Source organism: Camelina sativa, chromosome 15, assembly GCF_000633955.1.
Source record: "Camelina sativa cultivar DH55 chromosome 15, Cs, whole genome shotgun sequence".
Lineage (NCBI taxonomy): Eukaryota > Viridiplantae > Streptophyta > Magnoliopsida > Brassicales > Brassicaceae > Camelina > Camelina sativa.
The window spans coordinates 5,625,409-5,645,087 of record NC_025699.1 but is presented as its reverse complement, the minus strand read 5'-3'; the positions used below and the strand labels follow the sequence as shown (position 1 = coordinate 5,645,087).

General features: G+C 32.6%; 4 protein-coding genes and 1 pseudogene across 5 annotated transcripts in view; 3 read left to right on the top strand and 2 right to left on the bottom strand.

Annotated features, from left to right (window-relative positions):
- On the bottom strand, nucleotides 5,457-7,891 carry LOC109129067. Its single transcript, XM_019236651.1, has one exon. It carries the CDS (start codon nucleotides 7,581-7,583, stop codon nucleotides 5,787-5,789), a length of 1,797 nt encoding a protein of 598 aa, XP_019092196.1. The 5' UTR covers nucleotides 7,584-7,891; the 3' UTR covers nucleotides 5,457-5,786.
- Nucleotides 7,708-8,370, top strand: LOC104745518. Its single transcript, XM_019236670.1, has 2 exons — nucleotides 7,708-7,758; nucleotides 7,889-8,370. Exons 1-2 carry the CDS (start codon nucleotides 7,708-7,710, stop codon nucleotides 8,126-8,128), a joined length of 291 nt encoding a protein of 96 aa, XP_019092215.1. The 3' UTR covers nucleotides 8,129-8,370.
- On the bottom strand, nucleotides 12,699-13,574 carry LOC104748163 (heavy metal-associated isoprenylated plant protein 22-like; the record flags this gene model as incomplete). The annotated part of the gene is made up of 3 exons (XM_010469845.1): nucleotides 12,699-13,077; nucleotides 13,162-13,244; nucleotides 13,315-13,574. Coding segments are annotated over 3 exons (618 nt in total), but the record flags the coding sequence as incomplete, so codon positions are not given.
- On the top strand, nucleotides 15,999-17,509 carry LOC104745517 (annotated as a pseudogene).
- LOC104745515 overlaps nucleotides 17,448-19,679 on the top strand; it is a 7,312-nt gene continuing 5,080 nt past the window's right edge. The window contains exons 1-2 of one of the 2 annotated variants that reach the window (XM_010466773.2): nucleotides 17,448-19,068; nucleotides 19,220-19,564. In XM_010466773.2, the coding sequence (XP_010465075.1) occupies nucleotides 18,024-19,068; nucleotides 19,220-19,509 (1,335 nt within the window). In that variant the 5' untranslated portion in view covers nucleotides 17,448-18,023 and the 3' untranslated portion in view covers nucleotides 19,510-19,564. Of the gene's footprint in view, nucleotides 19,069-19,219; nucleotides 19,673-19,679 lie in introns of those variants that run through there. The other variant, XM_010466772.2, reaches the window with a different exon arrangement.

Here is a 19,679-nt window from a genome sequence, read left to right as displayed (position 1 = left end):
TGATTGTTGTTTGTGGCATGTAGAGATCTTATTGCTTGTGTGTATAGCCCAGTAGATGGGAGGATTGCCTCACTGAGTGTTTATCAAATACTCATGCATCTCAATTTGTGTTTGTGGTGCAGGTAAAGGCAAAGTGTGATCGTGGAATCAAAGGCAATGAAGAGGAGGATGTTCTAGGGACTTGATTGTATGGTTACCTGGCATTGTTAGGTTGCTAGAATTGAGTCTTAGAGCATTGTTAGGATTGCTGGTTGTTTGATTTATGCTGTTTGGGATTAATGCTGGATATTACTTATTTGGTTATTGGTTATTGTTTTATTGGATATTTATTGGTATGTTGTTCCGCTGTTGGATTGTGAATGTGGTTAGGTGGCTAGTGGGTATGGGACCACTAGTTGTAGTTAACTATTATATTATTATTTATTATTTATTTATTAAAAAAAAAGAAGGTCGGTCGTTTCAAAATGTTATAGAATATTAGATTTTGTATCATATATATAATATGAAATTTTATTATAAAATAATCTGATTTTGTTTGACAAAAGAACTTAAGATATAAAAGTGGATTTAAAAATATATGTCAATTGTACCAACATTGATAAAAAAAATATAATTATTTGGAATTGAAAATGATATAAATTTGTTTTTAAAAAATAAAATAAAAATAAAGAATGACAGGTGTCACTAAAAGAGAATGTCAAATGTCTCAGTGAGAGCAACGAAAACCAGACTTACCTCCTGTGCAGTTATGTCTTCAAGGTCACTGGCTGCAACCCACTCTATGACAAGCTTTTTGTGACATGGAACAGAAGCCTGCAAAAGGGTCTGCAGTGAAAAAGAAGCGAGAGACAGAAGCCATTTTATCAAATATTAGACACGGTTTGTAACGAAAATATATATATACATTTTTTTGAGACATTTATGAAATGAATCCTGAAGTTCATACTTATTTACAAGCATACCATTAATATTAATTATTAATTTGTTTTTATTTAATTAATTAATATTAAGTTTCCATTTTTGAAAAAAAGATTTTTATCCTAAATAAATTTCCAAAACAATCAGAACTACTCCCTTTAACATTAATTATTAAGTTTATAATTAATTTAATTAATATCAAGTTTCCAATTTTACAAAACAATATTTTCTCCATACACAATTCAGATTGTTTGTAGAAACTAATTGTTTTACCTAAATTAAATTCGGTTAACTGTTATAAGAGCAAATGCCATTAATTTTACATAAATTTGGTTAACTGTTATAGGAGCAAATGCCATTAATTTTACATAAATCCGGTTATTTGTTATAGGAGAAAATGCCATTAATTTTGGTGTAATTGTTCTACATAAATTCTGAATTTAAACAATCATTCAAAAAAACTAACTGTATGATTTTAAAAGTTAACAAACATATTTACCATTCAATTTGATATCTTATTCAAGGAATAATAATAAAATATAAAAAATATTGCTTGCTCACATATTTATTTTTATTACGTATTTAAAACTAATTTTTACTTTCACGGATTTCGTATGATGAATTTTTGCGGATTAAAAGCCTTTGAACATGTTGCCTCACCCGCCTAGCATGACAGGTTTGGACTATAGAACCAACACTAAAACTATTAGTTTATCACATCTATACTATATATAGATTTGTAATCATAGTTTTCAAAATTAACTTATAAATTATTTAGTATATGAACTACAAAATATTACACATACTATAACACATTCTTAATATTTAAAACACATAAAAATATACACTAACATACCATATATGCATATACCTCTGTTTGATTCTATAGAACAAAACAAATCTAGAATTTTATATTCTATCTAATAACAAATTTAATGTAATTAGGTTATAAACTTTATAAAACGTAAGAAGAAGAAGGAAAATAAAATTCTAAACAAAATTCTAAATTAATTAGACAAAAGTTAATTAATTGAGAATTAGAAAACTAAATAAATTAAAATTTATTATTTAAAATACAATAATTTATAATTTAGTTCCGCGGTGTACCGCGGGTGAAATCCTAATATATATATATATATATATATATATATATTTGAAATGAATGTAACAAAGCAAAAAGACTGTTTTTACAATGGATGTGTACTGGTTTTTAAAGTGATTTTGAAATATATTTATATATTTAACTTTAAGGGCTCAAATGGTTAGAGAGATTAGTCATTAGTCAAAACCGAGATTCATATGTCTTCTCTAATTTGCCTTCATCATTAGTTTAAACCGAGATCATATCTTCTTTCATTTTTCGTTCTAATTAGAGGTTTTTGGTTTTCCAAGTCCCAATTGATTCTAGATTTCGGTAGTTTAAACAAATAAATTGATTTGGATTAGTTCGAACTAATCTGCTCCGACCTCGCTACACCAAAACTAATCTGTTCATCATGGATGGTTCCTTTCAATTGTATTAAGTTTCAAATCTCGCTCTCGCTACACTAAAACTAATACATAGTTTCTTGTTTGTGTTCAGGCGCTACAAGGAGAGGAGGCTCGTGGTCTAGAGCGATCGACATTTGCATTGTTCATGCAACCTGACTGGTATTATTCTGAACTTAAGATAATTTTAATTGGTTTAACACTGGAAAATCTTATTGTTGTACAAATATCAATAACAAAAAAAACTGTGAATGTGGTGTTTGTAGGGATCAGAAGCTAACATTCCCAAAGGAAGTTACAATCGATGAAAGAGTTATCTCTCTCTGATAGCGTCCTGACGTTTGGAGAATATACAGAGAAACTGCTTAACAAATACTACGATACAAAACCATAAGACCCTCCCCTTTTAATTCACTCTGTAAATGACGATTCCATTGGTGTAAGATATAAGATACAATCTCACCAACTTAGTACGTTATTTGATTTTTAATATATGGTTTTAGTTTGAAGTTTGAACCATATAGAACTTTACAGAAAGTACAAATAACTGGTAAATGGATTCTGTACCATGAACGCATTTGGTTCAATGTTTATTGAAGAGCGTACAAAATACTACAATACTACAATGAACATCAAATGGAGACATCGCTTTTTAGTCCTCATGGGACGAATGGATAAGGTAAGAAAAAGAAACGAGTACTACATTCAGACAAAAGTTAGGAGACGTGGCTGTATGTTGTTTATAGAGGGTCACTCTTACTAGTACAATAAGAATTTTGCTAGTGGTTAATAATATCTCTAATCTCTTTAATTACACGGCTACACGCTTTTAACTCTCTCTAGTGGCCTTTCGGAGTTCCTAGTAGTTTGCTCTTTTCTTATTAGATTCTATCACTTCGCCGATAAGGAAACCATACCTCTAAGTTATAAAGAAACATATACTGAATATGTCTCTGCTTGTGATATCCAAAAGTTATGGGAAGATTCTAATGCATGCACTAAGGGAGGAAAAAAAAAGTAGAGAATGATATCGATAACGCAAAATTAGACAAATTGCTATACGTATATTATATGGTCCAAAGTCTGCGCTTCATAAGGTAGAAGAGTCAGATAAAAGTAAGTATGTCATGGCTTGATTCTAAAACATTTTGAATAATACATGGAGAGTAGTATAATAAGATTGGATCCACTCGATTCGAATCAAGTAGTCCTCATCTTCTCTTTACTTATTATATAAAATGATTCATTCGATTCGTGGAGATAAGATATTGTTCATAATTGTTACTTTGAAAATATTGATGGTTTCCAGTTATATGTAACATTTGACATGGTCAATCAAATTTTAAACAATTTATTCGTGTCCACCTCTAATAGTAATAACAGAATTATATGAATCCAAGATCAAAACTCACAAGAATACGAAAGTGTTATAATTAGAAACTAGATAATAATCCGTGCTGGTAGCGTGGATAATTTTTTTTTATTTTGTGATTTGTTAATATTATGTTTATATTGTATCATTCGTTTACATGTTATATAATATAGTACTATATGGTGAATTTTGATTCATATTAAACTACTAATAGGTAAGCATGGAAACTACTACGTATTGGACCCGTTTTTCGATTTATAAAACAATAAATAGAGTTTTATTATTTTATAAACAAATCTAAACTTTTCTTTTGTTAGTTATTAGAATAATTAAAATATAATAGCATTTTCGTAATATGTCACATCAGAACTGATTAAATTTTTAACAACATAGCTTAAATAAGTATATAGATATATTTTAAAAATATAAACAATGTTGTATCCTAATTTTAATATATATTTGTTATTATTAAATGATTTAGATATGTAAATATTTAATCTTAGTTTTATAAATAAATTTAAATTTTATAATTTTCTAAATAGTTTTTTATTGTTTCCTAAGATTTCTGAAACAATAAATAGAATCTGTTTAATTATTTTATTACATAATTTCGAAATAATTTTATTATTATTTTATTAAATAATTTCGAAATTATTTTATTAATGATTTCTTGTAATCTAATAAATTAATAATTATTATTTTTTTGGATAATCAAATTTTCAGGTTACAACAAATTAATATTAAAATTATATTATTATATTTTGTATTAAAATACAGTGGTATTTTGTGTAATATTTTACACGGAATAGGGTTATTTGTTTAAAGGTGGCTTAAATAAGTATATAGATGCAATAGAATGATTAAGAATTGGATATTTTGTATAAACATTAGAAGGGCAATAACGTCATAAGCAACGAATCTATACTAATAAAAAAACGTGTTGGGTAAGGAAGAAAAAAGATGAGATTCGCAGAAACAACAAAAGCCGTAGGACCACGTACGTAGCAGCCGCGTCCGACTTCATCATCACACACACACGCTCTTTTCCTATAAATACTTTTCACGTCACTCAGACACTCACTCATCATCAATTCTCCCATTCCTTCTCTTTTCACAATTCACATCCTCCAGAAAAAAAGAATCGATCTTACTCTCTCTCTCTCTCTCTCTCACGTATATGCCCAATCCTTTGATACGATTCTTCATAAGGAAGTAAGTGAAAAAGAGGATGACGTGGACAGAGATAAAGAAGAGAGCAAATACTTGGAACGAGAAAGAGGCTTAGCGGTTAAGGAATCAACTTAAAAGAGTCGTGAAGCTCTTCTTCTGGATTATGCTTATTGTTGTTGAATGTTAGCGATGTGCTAAGTGAGAGAGTGATGTGCTCTCTGATGGTTAGAGCGAGAGTGATGTGCTCACGTTTCTGATCTTGTTACAGAGGTGAAGAGCTTGTGATGTGCTTGCCTTCATCTATGGTGTGTAGTCGTTTGGTTTATCAATAAAGGAGATAGAGGTTTGTTATCATTACGGAGTTAGCGATATCGTAAATCTATCATCGGTATTCTACGAACATAAGACAGAAAAGGAGTTAGAGGTTTGTTATCTTAATCTGAAGGTCGCGTGTTCGATCCACGCTCACCGCACCAATGATAGATTTACGATATCGCTAACTCCGTAATGATAACAAACCTCTATCTCCTTTATTGATAAACCAAACGACTACACACCATAGATGAAGGCAAGCACATCACAAGCTCTTCACCTCTGTAACAAGATCAGAAACGTGAGCACATCACTCTCGCTCTAACCATCAGAGAGCACATCACTCTCTCACTTAGCACATCGCTAACATTCAACAACATAAGCATAATCAAGAAGAAGAGCTTCACGACTCTTTTAAGTTGATTCCTTAACAGCCAAGCCTCTTTCTCGTTCCAAGTATTTGCTCTCTTCTTTATCTCTGTCCACGTCATCCTCTTCTTCACTTACTTTCTTATGAAGAATCGTATCAATACTTCCCCCTTTCGGAGAAGCTTGTCCTCAAGCTTCTAAAAGAAAAGAAACTACCAGCGTTTGAATCATGTGTGTCCTCTCCTTTTGTTGTGTTGCTGGTTTGTACTGAGCTAAATGCATTGGGAATGCTGCAAGAAAAATCAAATGCACTGTACTCCTCGGCATCTCTACATTGCAAAGTTTGTTGTGTCGCAGCTGCCCAGTCATATGTCTTAGAAAGCTTTCTCTTTTTCTGTTGTTGATGCAGTAAAACGTGTAACAAGATTTCTTGGAGATGAATCAATAAACGGGTCTGGCTTTCTAGCCATAGATGAGCCCATACTTGAACTTTCTGTCTCGTATCCATCCCAAGAACAACCGTGTACCCAATTCCCAGCTTGTGGTGAATCTGAAACAATAGTATCAGTAGCTGCAGTTCCTTATGTCTCCATCTATGCTTTACTTGGAAGTTAGACACCATAGCCTCTATTGCTTGTCCTGCCCCATAGTCCACTCCAATATGAAAAACCACACTGTCTTTATGAATTCTGGAAATTGGAGAAGTTGCAGGCTTTGTCTTATGAACAAACTGAATGCAGATCAAGCTCCCAACTATAAGTGGTTTACTTCTCCACTTGTGATACACTTGAAACTGTGCATCGCCATGGATAAACCATGTCATGAGTGTTGCATCTCGGTCTTGAAAAGTTGTGTTGACTGTAGGAACCCTTGTTAGGCTAACTGCATACTCTGGAATATCCATTGCTAGTCTATTTTGTAACTGAAGCTTCCCATACTCCTTTGGATACGCTGTTAAGACCTTGAATCCTTGAAAAATCAACTCAGACACAGCTTGCATCCCAGGGCCTGCATCCGTTTTTGCTTCCTTGAGCGTGAGTGTTGTCGCTTCCCCTGTCTCCACTTGACACAAGAACATGAGCTTCTTATCCCCATGCAGAAGCTGCTTTATGCCTCTTGGATCATGCAACATCCTCAGCTTACACATAACCCGTGACATGTGAGCTTGTTTATGTAGTCTCGGGTGTTGAGTTCTACTCTTCCTCACCAATCCAATGTTAGCACTAGAACAATGATATCGAGACTTGATAGTACTTGATTCAATGACTTGAAGTAGATCCATTTGTGTCCTCTTTCTCAGCATAGTCTTGTTTTTGAACTTAAATTTCCATGACTTAGGAGATAAACCCAGTTTCTTCTTTTGCTGAAGTTTGTGGCTTCTAAGGAACAATCCATCAAACACCTTGTGTGCACTGTTCTTGTTCTTTAAACATTCAAAACCAGATTGTGGATGTTCCCAATTTCTCCACACAATTTCAGATTCTCCCAAAACAGTCAATGGTTCATTGCAGAATTTAAGGCTAGGTTCCAATTCTGAATTCGATACCTTAGGTTGTGCAACACCATCAGTCTCCATGTTTGTTTCATTTGTCTCCGCTTCAAGCTCTGAAATCGATTCTGCTGCTTCTTGAACGGATGATTCTTTTGGAACCAGTTCATGAACACAAAACAATTCGACCTTGGATGGAGAACAATGATTTACCGGAGCAAATCGAGCCAACAATCTCTGCTTAAAGACACTCCAATCCATGATTTTCTCTTTATTCATCTCTCGCATAAACCATGTCAATGCAACTCCGTCTAAATACAAGAAGACAAGATCAAGCTTCGCATCATCTGCGTAACGGCCACGATTGAAAAGCCTCTCCACTTTTGGAATCCACAGCGACGGAGCTGTTCCGGTGAACATAGGTACATCCTTACAACCATCATCTTCAGAGATCACAGAGTCCATTATCGCGTTGAAGCTCCGATCTCAGTTTCACCGCACCAATGATAGATTTACGATATCGCTAACTCCGTAATGATAACAAACCTCTATCTCCTTTATTGATAAACCAAACGACTACACACCATAGATGAAGGCAAGCACATCACAAGCTCTTCACCTCTGTAACAAGATCAGAAACGTGAGCACATCACTCTCGCTCTAACCATCAGAGAGCACATCACTCTCTCACTTAGCACATCGCTAACATTCAACAACATAAGCATAATCAAGAAGAAGAGCTTCACGACTCTTTTAAGTTGATTCCTTAACAGCCAAGCCTCTTTCTCGTTCCAAGTATTTGCTCTCTTCTTTATCTCTGTCCACGTCATCCTCTTCTTCACTTACTTCCTTATGAAGAATCGTATCATCCTTGTGCTCAGACTAAACCGAACCGGAAAACCAGCTTCGGAGATCGGTGTTTATTGATGGCTAAGCAGCAACGAACTCGGCTTTACATCCTTCGACGATGTGTCTCTATGCTGCTTTGTTGGCACGACCACTCTGATTAGGACGAAAATCTCTGTCGGAATCACGAAACCGGAACTGACCAAAGAAGTAGAAATCAGAAGAATGCGTTTTTTGATCTAGAGTTTTCTTTTAGTTTTATGGTTTTTTTGCTTTTTAGAATCCTTTTTTTTGCCCAAAAAAAAGAATCCTTGGAGAATCTTTTTGTAATTTGACAAAGATTCTAATGATTAGGCCTTTTGGGTCTTTGAACATACTTTGAATACCATATGAGCCTTTTTTTCTACTCAATGCCTAATTTTCTATGTCATTAATCATCATACTAGTAAGTTTTTTTTATATCAATTTATCATCATAAGAAAGATAAAGAAGTATTAGGATCATTGGAGCCAAAAAAAAGGGAAGAGTCCAAACACTTATAGATTGATATGTGATATTGTCTATTGGGTTTAAGTTCTTTCAGTGTTCTATATTGTATTTGTTAGGATAAAAAAAAACAAAAAATGTAATATTCGGGAGGGTATTAGATGGTTTGTAATCTGTAAAAGTTAATGAAATCGAGTTTTAGGACGAGAAAATAGTTTTTTTTTTAATTAGTATTTTGTAAAATTATATTAATGGAATGCATTTAAATGATAAAGCTTATACTAAAAATTGAAAATTAAACCAAACTATTACTTTTTTCCATTATATTATATCAAGGTAAAGAAAATAACAAAGCATCATCAAATAAATATAATCCATTATTCATGCCATGTTTCTTTACTATATTTCATTACGAAATAGAACATGCACTAGGATTTTCATCACTAAACATCATATATTTGGTCATCTCTTTTTAAGCTACTTGGATGGATATAAATACCTCCATCCATTTCAATTTCTTCATTTAAAAAAAAAAAGATTTTTGTTCTTTTTTTTCTTCTCCATTTTGTTTATCCTTTTACGCATTTTTTCTTAAGTTTTTTCAATAATTTCACCTTATCAAAATCGCATGTGATTACAACTTTTTGATTTCTCTATCGACCACACATGTCTTGACTCCTGTCCATACACCATTTGAAAGAAATGAATACAAGACACATTTTGCTGTATTTCTTATTTCATTAATATAAATAGAAGTGCTGAAAAATATATATATAGATAGATATATCTAAGTATTTATTATTTACCTTTGAATTTAGAAATAATTTTTCTGAAGTCTACCTCGAATTTTTCACATAGAAGTGCCATATGAATTTCGACTTCTGTTGTACTACAAAAAAAGGTATGAAGAGTTAGAACATGTAATATCCTAAGAAAGTAGTTTTTGTGGAACTTTCGTAATTAATCAAAACTATTAACTAGTAAGAAGTGATACACCTTGTTTGAGCCCTGTTTAAAAAATCCCCGCCTAGCACCAATTACAACACACAAAATCTCTAAGTCCATCCTCGCCCGCCTCGATTAATGACTAATCCCCGCCTAGCATCAATTATTCGATTATGTCTATTTAATTCAACATGTTTAATTCGATTATAACTCACCTAATCCGACTATTCCCAACTTAATTTTGTGAATACCGGTTATTTTTTTGGCCAAATATAAATCAAATATTTTTTTTTTTAGAAATCTAAACTAAGAGTTTGTGATGTTTTATAGTAACTAATGTACAAACTTTTAATGTAAATCAGAAAATTTTATTTGTAAATAACGAATTCAAATGTTTACCGTAATTTTTAAGACAATACTATAGTTTTATAGTTTATTTGATAGATATTTTTTAACATAAATAGAGTTATATATATATTTAATACTATATATTTATATTTTATTATTTATTTAATAAAATAATCCTAAAACTAGTCTCCGATTAATCCTCGTTTAATCTTCGATTTTTTTTGCTAGGCGCTAGGGCCACCCCAACCGCCCGACTAGCGCCTAGCGATTTTTCTTGTTCTTTTTTGTTTTTTTTTGTTTTTCATTATTCTGTATAATTGTCTCATCTTCATCATTTTCTTCCTGAACTACTTCAGGTTCATCATGTTCTTTCTCAACCATATAAGCTTTCTCATTCACCTTCAAGATTTCGGCCTTTTTGCCAGTTTTTTCTTGAGAGTTTTCAATAGCTCCTCCAAATTAAAAAAGCCACTAACCATAACTTTTTGATTAATCATATCTGTTGTACATGCTTCAACTCCACTAATCATATAATTTAAATTTATTATTATAACATTATTAGTATGTTATCCTTAATAATATATTTGACGGTCCAAACATTACAAAATATCCAAAGCTTTGTGACCAAATTTCATCATGATATCTTAACTTTGTTCCTACAATTCCAATAATTCATAATTTTTCTAGAAAAAAGCAAATATATAATATGTAAAACGTAAATAAATAAATAAATAATAATCAGCAAAAACACTTTTTGAGAAAAAATAAAACCAAAAAGATAATTATAAATTAATAATTACACCAAAATATAAAAATATAAAGTATTCAAAAATATATAATTCAATGCAAAAGCGAAATGTATAATTGTATCACAAATACGATCTATATGGTATATTGAGAATATGAACTATAAATCTATAACATATATATAGTTTGCTTGCCTTCAAATTTTTAAATAGCTCTTTTGACTTTTTTTACGCAGTTTTCACAATGCATCCAAATCTTTAACTTGGCTTCAGTTGTATTATTGAACATATTTTCAAAAGAGAAAACAGATAGCATCATAAGAACATATAAAAGACACAACTCTTATTTAATTTACATAGATTGAAGAAATTAAAACTATTATGTCATTCTACTTTTCAGGAATATTCCATCGTGACCGCTTTGAAAAAAAAAAACCATGGCTATCTAATTCTATATAAACTATAATAATTGTTTTAGAATTATCTCAGCCTAAGTTTGTAAGAAATTAAACACTTAAGAAATAAGAGAAGAAATTTTTTGCTGATCAATCTTTTTTTGCTAGCAGAAAAATAATAATTTACAAGGGATTTATATAGAAATTATTTTCCTTCAAAGATTTCACAAAAATTTACCTCAATACAGATATAAGAAAAATATATACTTTTCTACATTTTCTTATTTGTTTGTTTCTAACAATTTAATCGTCATTTAGGGAAATAAAATAAATATCTTGCTTTCCTATTAATAAATATTTAATTTTAAATCTAAAATATTCCCATTTTATTTTACCTTTTCTAAAATAACTCATTTTATTTTATTTCTATGGTGTTTTTAAGTAAAAAAGAAATAGTACTTTTATTATCTTTTTATTTACTTTCATATAATTTAAAACATGTCAGATTTGTGGAATATGTAAAAATAAGACTATATATAAGTATTGGAGAAAGTTAAAGAAACAATACATGAGTGATTTATTATGAAAAGGGTCTTTCCACAAAATTACAAATTAATTATCTTTTTTTTTTGTGAAAATCACAATTGTTTGAAAAAAATCGTTGAAACAATTTTTACCTATTAAAAGTCCAAAAAATTGTTATTAACGATTGTATTAGTTGCATTGATTTATTTAATTGGGCCTTGTAATTTGAAACGACCCGACCTTTTTTTTTTATAGAATAATAATTAACTAGTGGTCTAATACCAACTAGCCACCTGACCACAACCAAACCAAACAACGGAAAATAACCAACAGCTAGCATTAAACCAATAACCAATAATTCAACAACAATAATAAACCAACCAACAATATCATAAACATCAACCAGCAACCTAGCGTAATCTAGTGACCTAACTCTAACAACCTAACAGAAGTCAGACCACATCAACGAGCCACTAGAACATCCTCATCTTCATTGTCTTGATTCCACGATCACACTTTGCCTTTACCTACACCACAACACATATGAGATGGGTGAGTATTTTATAAACACTCAGTGAGGCAATCCTCCCATCTACTGGGTTATACACACAAACAATTGAGATATCTCTAACCATCAAACAACAATCAACAAACAAAACAGGAACTGCATCGGCCGACACCAATCATCATAAGAAAGATAAATAAGTATAAGGATCACTGAGCCAAAAAAGGGAAGAGTCCAAACACTTAAAGATTGATATGTGATATCGTCTATTGGGTTCAAGTTCTTTTAGTGTTCTATATTGTATTTATTAGGATGAAAAAAAAAAAACAAAAAAAATGTAATATTCGGAAGGGTATTTTATGGTTCGTAATCTACAAACAATGTCTTGAGGAGTGGATGCTCTATCGTGCCTTCTTGGTAAGAAACTTCACGTTTTGGCTAAAGCAGATATCTCTTTCTCAATAAGATACAAATTTTGAGCCAACCGAGTAATTATATCAAACTTGTCAAGCTGCATTGATTAAGTTTTGGGATCTTTTACAAATCATTTACTAACGGAGTTGGAGTTGAACTTGAATTATATGTTGGGACAGTATTTGTCTAATTGAAACTTGAATTGAAATCTTAACAACTAAAAGTTATTGAAATCAAGTTCTAGGATGATAAAACTATCTTTGATTAACATTTGTTCAAATTATTAACTAAAAATGATATTAACTGAATGCATTTAAAAGATAAAGCTTATACTAAAAAGGGAAATTGAAACCAAACTATTATTTTTCCATTATATTATTTCAAGGTAAAGAAAATAACAAAGTATCACCAAATAAATACAATCCATTATCATATCAAGTTTCTCATGATAGATATTAGTTTGACTATATTTCATTACGAAATAGAACATGCATTAGGATTTTCATCACTAAACATCATATATCTGGACATCTCCTTTTCATCAACACTACTTGGGTTGATATAAATATCTCTATCGATTTCAATTTTTTCATCTTTCTTTATAGGTTCTTTGTCCTTTTTCTTCTGCTCCATTTTGTTTATACTTTTACTCAATTTTTTCTTAAGTGTTTTCAATAACTGTTCCTTATCAAAATCGCCTGTGATTACAACTTTTTGATTTTCTATATCGACCGCACATGTTTTAACTCCTATACATACACCATCGAAAGAAATGAATACAATGCACATTTTGTTGTATTTGTTATTTCATTAATATAAATATAAGTATTTACCTTCAAATTTAGAAATAACTTTTCCGACGTCTACCTCAAAATTCTCACATAGAAATGTCATATGAATTTCGACTTCTGTTGTACTACAAAAAAAAAACATGAAGAGTTAGAACACATGCTACTTTTTTTGAAACTTAGTACGAAGTGATACACCTTGTTTGAGGGGTTTCAATTTTTTTTTCATCTTCATTATTCTCTATAATTGTTTCATGTTCCTCATTTTCTTCCAGAACTACTTCAGGTTCATCATCTTCTTTCTCAACCATATCAGCTTTCTCATTCACCATCAAGATTTCTGCCTTTTTACCTGTTTTTTTCTTGAGAGTTTTCAATAGCTTCTCCAAATTAAAATTACCACTGACCGTAACCTTTTGATTAAGTATATCTGTTGTATATGCTTCAACTCCTAGCAATCACATATAATTTAAATGTATTATTAATTATAACATAACTACTATATTATCCTTAATAATATATGTGATTGTTCCAAACGTTATAAAATATCCAAAGCTTTGTGACAAATGGTTGTCCTGCAATTCAATCAACTTATAATTTTCCTAAGAAATTTAATTATAGGAAATGCAAAACGTAAAAATTAGATTAAAAAAAATAAGCAAAATGTGATTTCCTGAGCCAAAAAAACCATGAAAATATTTTTAAATCATCAATAACTAAATATTCAAGAAATTATAATTCAGTGCAGAAGTGAGAGGTAGAATTTGTTCCACAAATACAATATATATATATATATATAGTATATAAGGAATATGAACTAAATATTCAAGTTTGCTTGCCTTCTAATTTGGAAATAGCTCTTTTAACATCTTTTTCGCAATTTTCACAATGCATCCAAATCTTCAACTCGGCTTCAATTGAATTGCTGAACAGATTTTCAAAGAGAAAATAGATGTAGCATCACAAGAACATATAAAAGACACAGCTCTTTTTTACATAGATATGAAGAAATTAAAATTATCATGTCACTTTACTTTTCAGGAATATCTCGTCGTGAGCGCTTTGACAAACATTTCATTGAAAAACAACCCATGGTTGTCTAACTCTACATAAAATATACTAATTTTTTAAGAATTATCTCAGCTAAATTTATAAGAAAATAAACACTTAGGAAATAAGAGAAGAAAAATTTTAAAGACATAAAAATAATTTTTGTTGTTTATCAATCTTTTTTTTGCTATCAGAAAAATAATAATTTGTCAATCTAAACAAAGGAATTATATAGGAAATATTTTCCTTAGAAGATTACACAAGAAAAATTGCCTTAATACATATGTCAAATATATATATATATATATATATATATATATATTATCTAACAATTTAATCATTATTAAGGGAAATAAATAACTATGTTGCTCTTCAATTAATAATTTTAAAGTTTTTAAAGTTTTACCTCTCAAATTTTCCATTTAACTTTTATTTTATTTAAAATAACTCACTGTATTAATTATCTATGGTGTTCTTAAGTAAAGAAAAATGTACTTTTATTATCTTGTAATTTACTTTCATATCATTAACAAATGTTGGATTTGTGAAATATGTGACATATGTAAAAATAAGATTATAAATATGAATTGGAGAAAGGTTAAAGAAACAATAAATATGAGATTTATCATATGGAAAAGGGCTTTTGAATAGATTACAAATTAATTATGCTTTTGTGAAATTATATGTTCATATAATTAAACACATGTCAAAATTTTGAAGTATCTGACATATTTAAAAACAAGACTACATATATTTAACTAAGTAAGCATTCTAATAAAAAGTGGATGAGAGATTTCTTTGTTGAAAAGAGTCTTCTACAAGATTACTTTAATTAAAAAAAAAACTAAGAAACACCATCCATAGGTATTTCATTAATTTGCTATTTTAAAAAGGGAATTTTGCAAAAATAACTATAAAAAACTATATTTAACTAAGTAAGCATTCTAATCATTTATCTATCATACACCATGTATTATCTATACTAAGGGCATCTCCAACCCATATCTCCATTTTTTTTCTTCAAAATTGAGTTGGGTTTTATTCCAATCCTACTCAATTTTGGAGTAAAAAATAGAGATCTCCCAAATTGTAGTGTAAAGAAAAAAGAGAAGTCTCCAAATATAGAGAAAAAAATGGAGATCTCTATTTTGGAGATGAAAATGAAGATGAGTTGGAGCAAAATTGACTCTAAACTCTATTATAAAGATGAAAACGGAGATGGGTTGGAGTTGGTCTAATAACATGTTTGTCTTCTATGCCATAAGGATAAATAATAGGGAGATTCTCAAATATAGCACTAAATAGGAAGATGAGGCTTGAGGGAAGAAGCTCATCACTTCAAAGATTAAGAATTCCTAGCAATTGAATCTTTAAGTAGCTAAAAGGTTCAAAGCGTGCTAAGAGGTCGGAGATTGTGATCTAAAGAAGCCGGTCCGATATTATTAGGTGCTACAGCCCTAGGCATAACCCGGTTTAGAGGTCTTAGAACAACTTTTTTATTGTACCCCTTATATTAAAGGAAAAAAAATATGCACATCTTTTTAATAGATTCACACTAAAAGTTCAATTTCTTTGTTCCAAATTTATACTAAAATCTGATTTTGGAGCAAAAATCTATTTATTTTCTATAAAATTGAACATTATTCTACTTGACTTAGATAAAACTTTTAAAAGGCCTTAATTACTAAAAAAAAAGGAAAAATTTTTGGGGCCTAAGCCTTGGCTTGAGAAACCTTGTAGACTACGAAAACAATTCAAGCGAATACATGAAACGAACAAGAAAATCTGTAAACTTGAAGGAGGAAAAGGGAAGGTTACATCGATCCTCATCAATGTCCAATCTCTCAAGGGATTTTTCGGATCTTCCGAGGGATTTGGCGGAGGAGGTGCTCTCTAAAGTTCCGGTGACATCTATGAGAAGAGTCCGGTCTACTTGCAAAAAGTGGAACACATTGTCCAGAAGTAGGAGCTTTAAAGAGAAGCACCTCGGTGTTCGAGCCAAACTAGCAACAAAGAAAAGAGAGTTTATGGTGGTCATGATGATAGATTATAAGGTTGATTTGATGAGCGTAAATCTTAATGGTGAATTATGCATGAAACGTCAAGGTACACTTGTTACCCCAGACGCTTCAGATCAAACCTAGGTACGTCAAGTCATTCACTGCGACGGCTTATTGTTATGCGTCCTGAAAGACAACCCTAGGGTCTTGGTTTTTAACCCGTATTGTGGGCAACCCCGGTGGTTCCCCCCGATCACAGATTATTCTCCTTACATAAACGAATATTCGTATGCTCTCGGATACAGCAACAATAGCATCGCCAAATCCCACAAAATCTTGAGTTTTGCTATGGTAGCTTATGGCGAACCCAAAATTGTTGACTTCAAAATCTACGACTTTAACTCCTCTTCATGGAGGGTTCTTGATTTCACTCCAGATTGGTATATATATATTCTTATAGCCATAGCCATGGTGTCTCTCTCAAGGGGAATACATATTGGTTTGCTCATGCCGGGTATCCAGAAACCCTTAGCCAAGGAGTAGACCGTGGTTTCTTACTCTGTTTTGATTTCACAAGTGAGGCATTTGGCCCGCGTTTGCCTCTGCCCTTTGGCTGGTGGTATAAAGATACTGTCAGTCTATCTAATGCTAGAGATGACCAGCTTGCCGTGTTATTTCAGCGTGAGGATACATTACACATGGAGATCTGGGTTACAACTAAGGTTGAGCCCAACACGGTCTCGTGGAGCACCAAGCTCTTATCAGCGGATATGAGAAAACTCACCGCATCCATTAAGTTTATGTTTTGCTATTGTGGTCCAACTTTCTTCATTGATGAGGAGAAGAAAGTCGTTGTGGTTTTCGATAAAAGCAAAGACAGGACGAGCACGCGCAATGCAGCTTACATTATTGGAGAGGATGGATCCTCCTTGAAAGAAGTCGATCTTGGAGAATCTCCAAACAAAGATCTTGAACCACTTGTGTGCCCTTATCGCCCAAGTTCTGTGCTACTTAAATAATTCATTATTTCACAATCCACACACTATCATATCATAATCTTCTTCTTGCACTTTTACTTTTTTTTCATCTACTTCTTTGAACAATATAATATGTTCCAAGTTCTGTGCTCTTTTGTTACCATTCTCATTACTTGTGTTTTGTCCGATCCCATTTCTCAGTATTCATTGTATCATTTATGTCCCAAAGTGAACAAGTTATGAAAAAAAGTTGATATATAAAGTTTGCGTCATTATGTATGAATAAAAAACATATCCAATACATAGCTTTTGAAATCGAAGAACACAATCGCAGATTCATGAAAGCTTTGAGCTTTAAAAAAAAAACACAAAGGGTCCGATTGGTCATCTTCTTGTCCTAAAGGAAACAGATTGGTTCATCTTCTTGTCCTAAAAACTGTTACCAATCACACCCAAAATCGCACCCAAAATGACAAAGCTTTTAGAAACTGTTACCAATCACACCCAAAATCGCACAGAAACAGATTGGTTCATCTTCTTGTCCTAAAGGAAACACCTTTACTTTGGTCTGTTCTGTTAGGAGACGGTCATCTTTTACTTCTTGCAGAAGAGATTCGCTTCGATTGCTTCTCTTCTCTTCGATTCGACTCTAGGGTTTCTCTCGTGATTGAAAGTTTCAGTTTTTTTTTGGTTTGGGGTATCAAAGAGGGTTCTGATTTCATTCCGTTGCTTCAATCATTACAAACGCTTCTGTGTCTCACTTTTAAGATATCAGAAGCTATCGAATGCCCCCTTCTGCTTTCTCCATCTTCCTTCATCAATGTTCAACCTCCTGTAAAAGCTTGTTATGAGCCAATTGTGTTTTCTCTGAATTAGTTTGATGGCAGGAAATGGAATGCCTACATTGGGTCGTGTCAAGGTTTGTGATTTAGCTCCTAGTGAAGGCCTACCTTCTGATTCTTACAAGTTGGCCGTGACTACATTATCTCAATCTCTCGCTCAGTACTCTGCTGCCATCATTCAGTTTCCAACTAGCGATGGAGCTCTTCTTAGATCTGGTCTTGATTCTGCTCGGCTCTATTTTCATCAGAGAGATTCATATCCAGCCGCTAATAATAATATGATCCACACAAATGATTCAAGTGATTGGTGCAAGACCTCTGGCTACTATGCTGATCCTCAGTCGTGGCAAGAGAGTTACGAGTATAGACCCGGTTTGAGTCCCACTGAGCCAACCAATTCTATGGAGTTCCCACCATCTGGTTTGCCTGATATTTTTGCTTTACTAGGCAAAGCTGCTCGTGTAGTTCTTGATGCCATTGGTTACTACTTGAACTTGAGAAGCTGTCCTTTTACTGAGATTCTTGATAATGTTCCTTTGAGGAATAATGAGATATCGTCCTCTGTGTTGTCTGTTTGCTGTTATGCTAGGCCGTCATTTCATGGAGCACAGCACCATAACTTAACAGAAGACGAGCAGCTTATCTTGTATTCAGACCATGATCACCAGCTTGATAAGAGTCTGATCTCGTTTGTGAAATCAGATAAGGCAGGGTTGCACATTAGGGACATGCATGGGCAATGGATTTTAGTTGATATGGATCTTGGTCCTCAAGAGGCTGTTGTATACCCGGGGCTAGCTCTTTATCAGGCTACAGCAGGGTATGTGAGTCCTGCAGTTCACAGAACCGATTTAAACAGTATGCAAGGAAGTATAGAAGGGAGGTTCTCCTTGGCTTTCAAACTCATGCCAAAATCAATGACCAATCTGAGTTGCTCTGAGATGAGAGCTGCAGGTCATGGTGTTGAAGCTCAGTTTCAGCTCCCTGTTTCAGTCGATGACTTCATGCAGAGACCTCACTCAAATGATGAGCTCTTTAACAGACAGACTTTGCAAAGCTTCAGCGTCCCTCAATCCCAGGATGGTATAAGAGTTTACCTTTTTAGTCTTACAGTTTAATTTCCATCTTTGTTCTTTCATAGTATTTTAGAAGGATTCAGATTGAAGAAAGTTGTAGTTCATAGTGCATGTGATGTTAAGTTACTCCTTAGTTAGAAGTTTTGATCGATCAGTAGGTCCTTCCTTATGGTACAGGGTCAATGAAGCAGATGAAAAAGCGGAGGAAGAGCGACTCCAGATGCAAACCACTACCACCATCAAAGCGGCTGAGATTAGAAGCGCAGAGAGTTCTCAAGGAACGAGTTCAGGAGATTGCAGACAAAAAGGGAATCAAGCTCAGATTCTGCAACCTCAAGGAGTGCGAGAACAACCACAATGTAATGAACAGCCCTTGTGCGAATATAAAAAGGGAGATTGGGTGGCCGCATGGAGTTCCATTTGTTCATCCTCACGACCTCCCCAATAAAGCTAAAATCGGTTTCCTTGAGACATATGAACCAGGATGGTCTGAAACACATGACATGGAGCTCAGTCTCTCTGAAACCGCTCAGGGGAACCAACATGTGACTAACTGTAACCATTCTTTCACCCAATAACTCCTGGTCCTTCCACTGAAACTTAATTCCGAGGTTACCA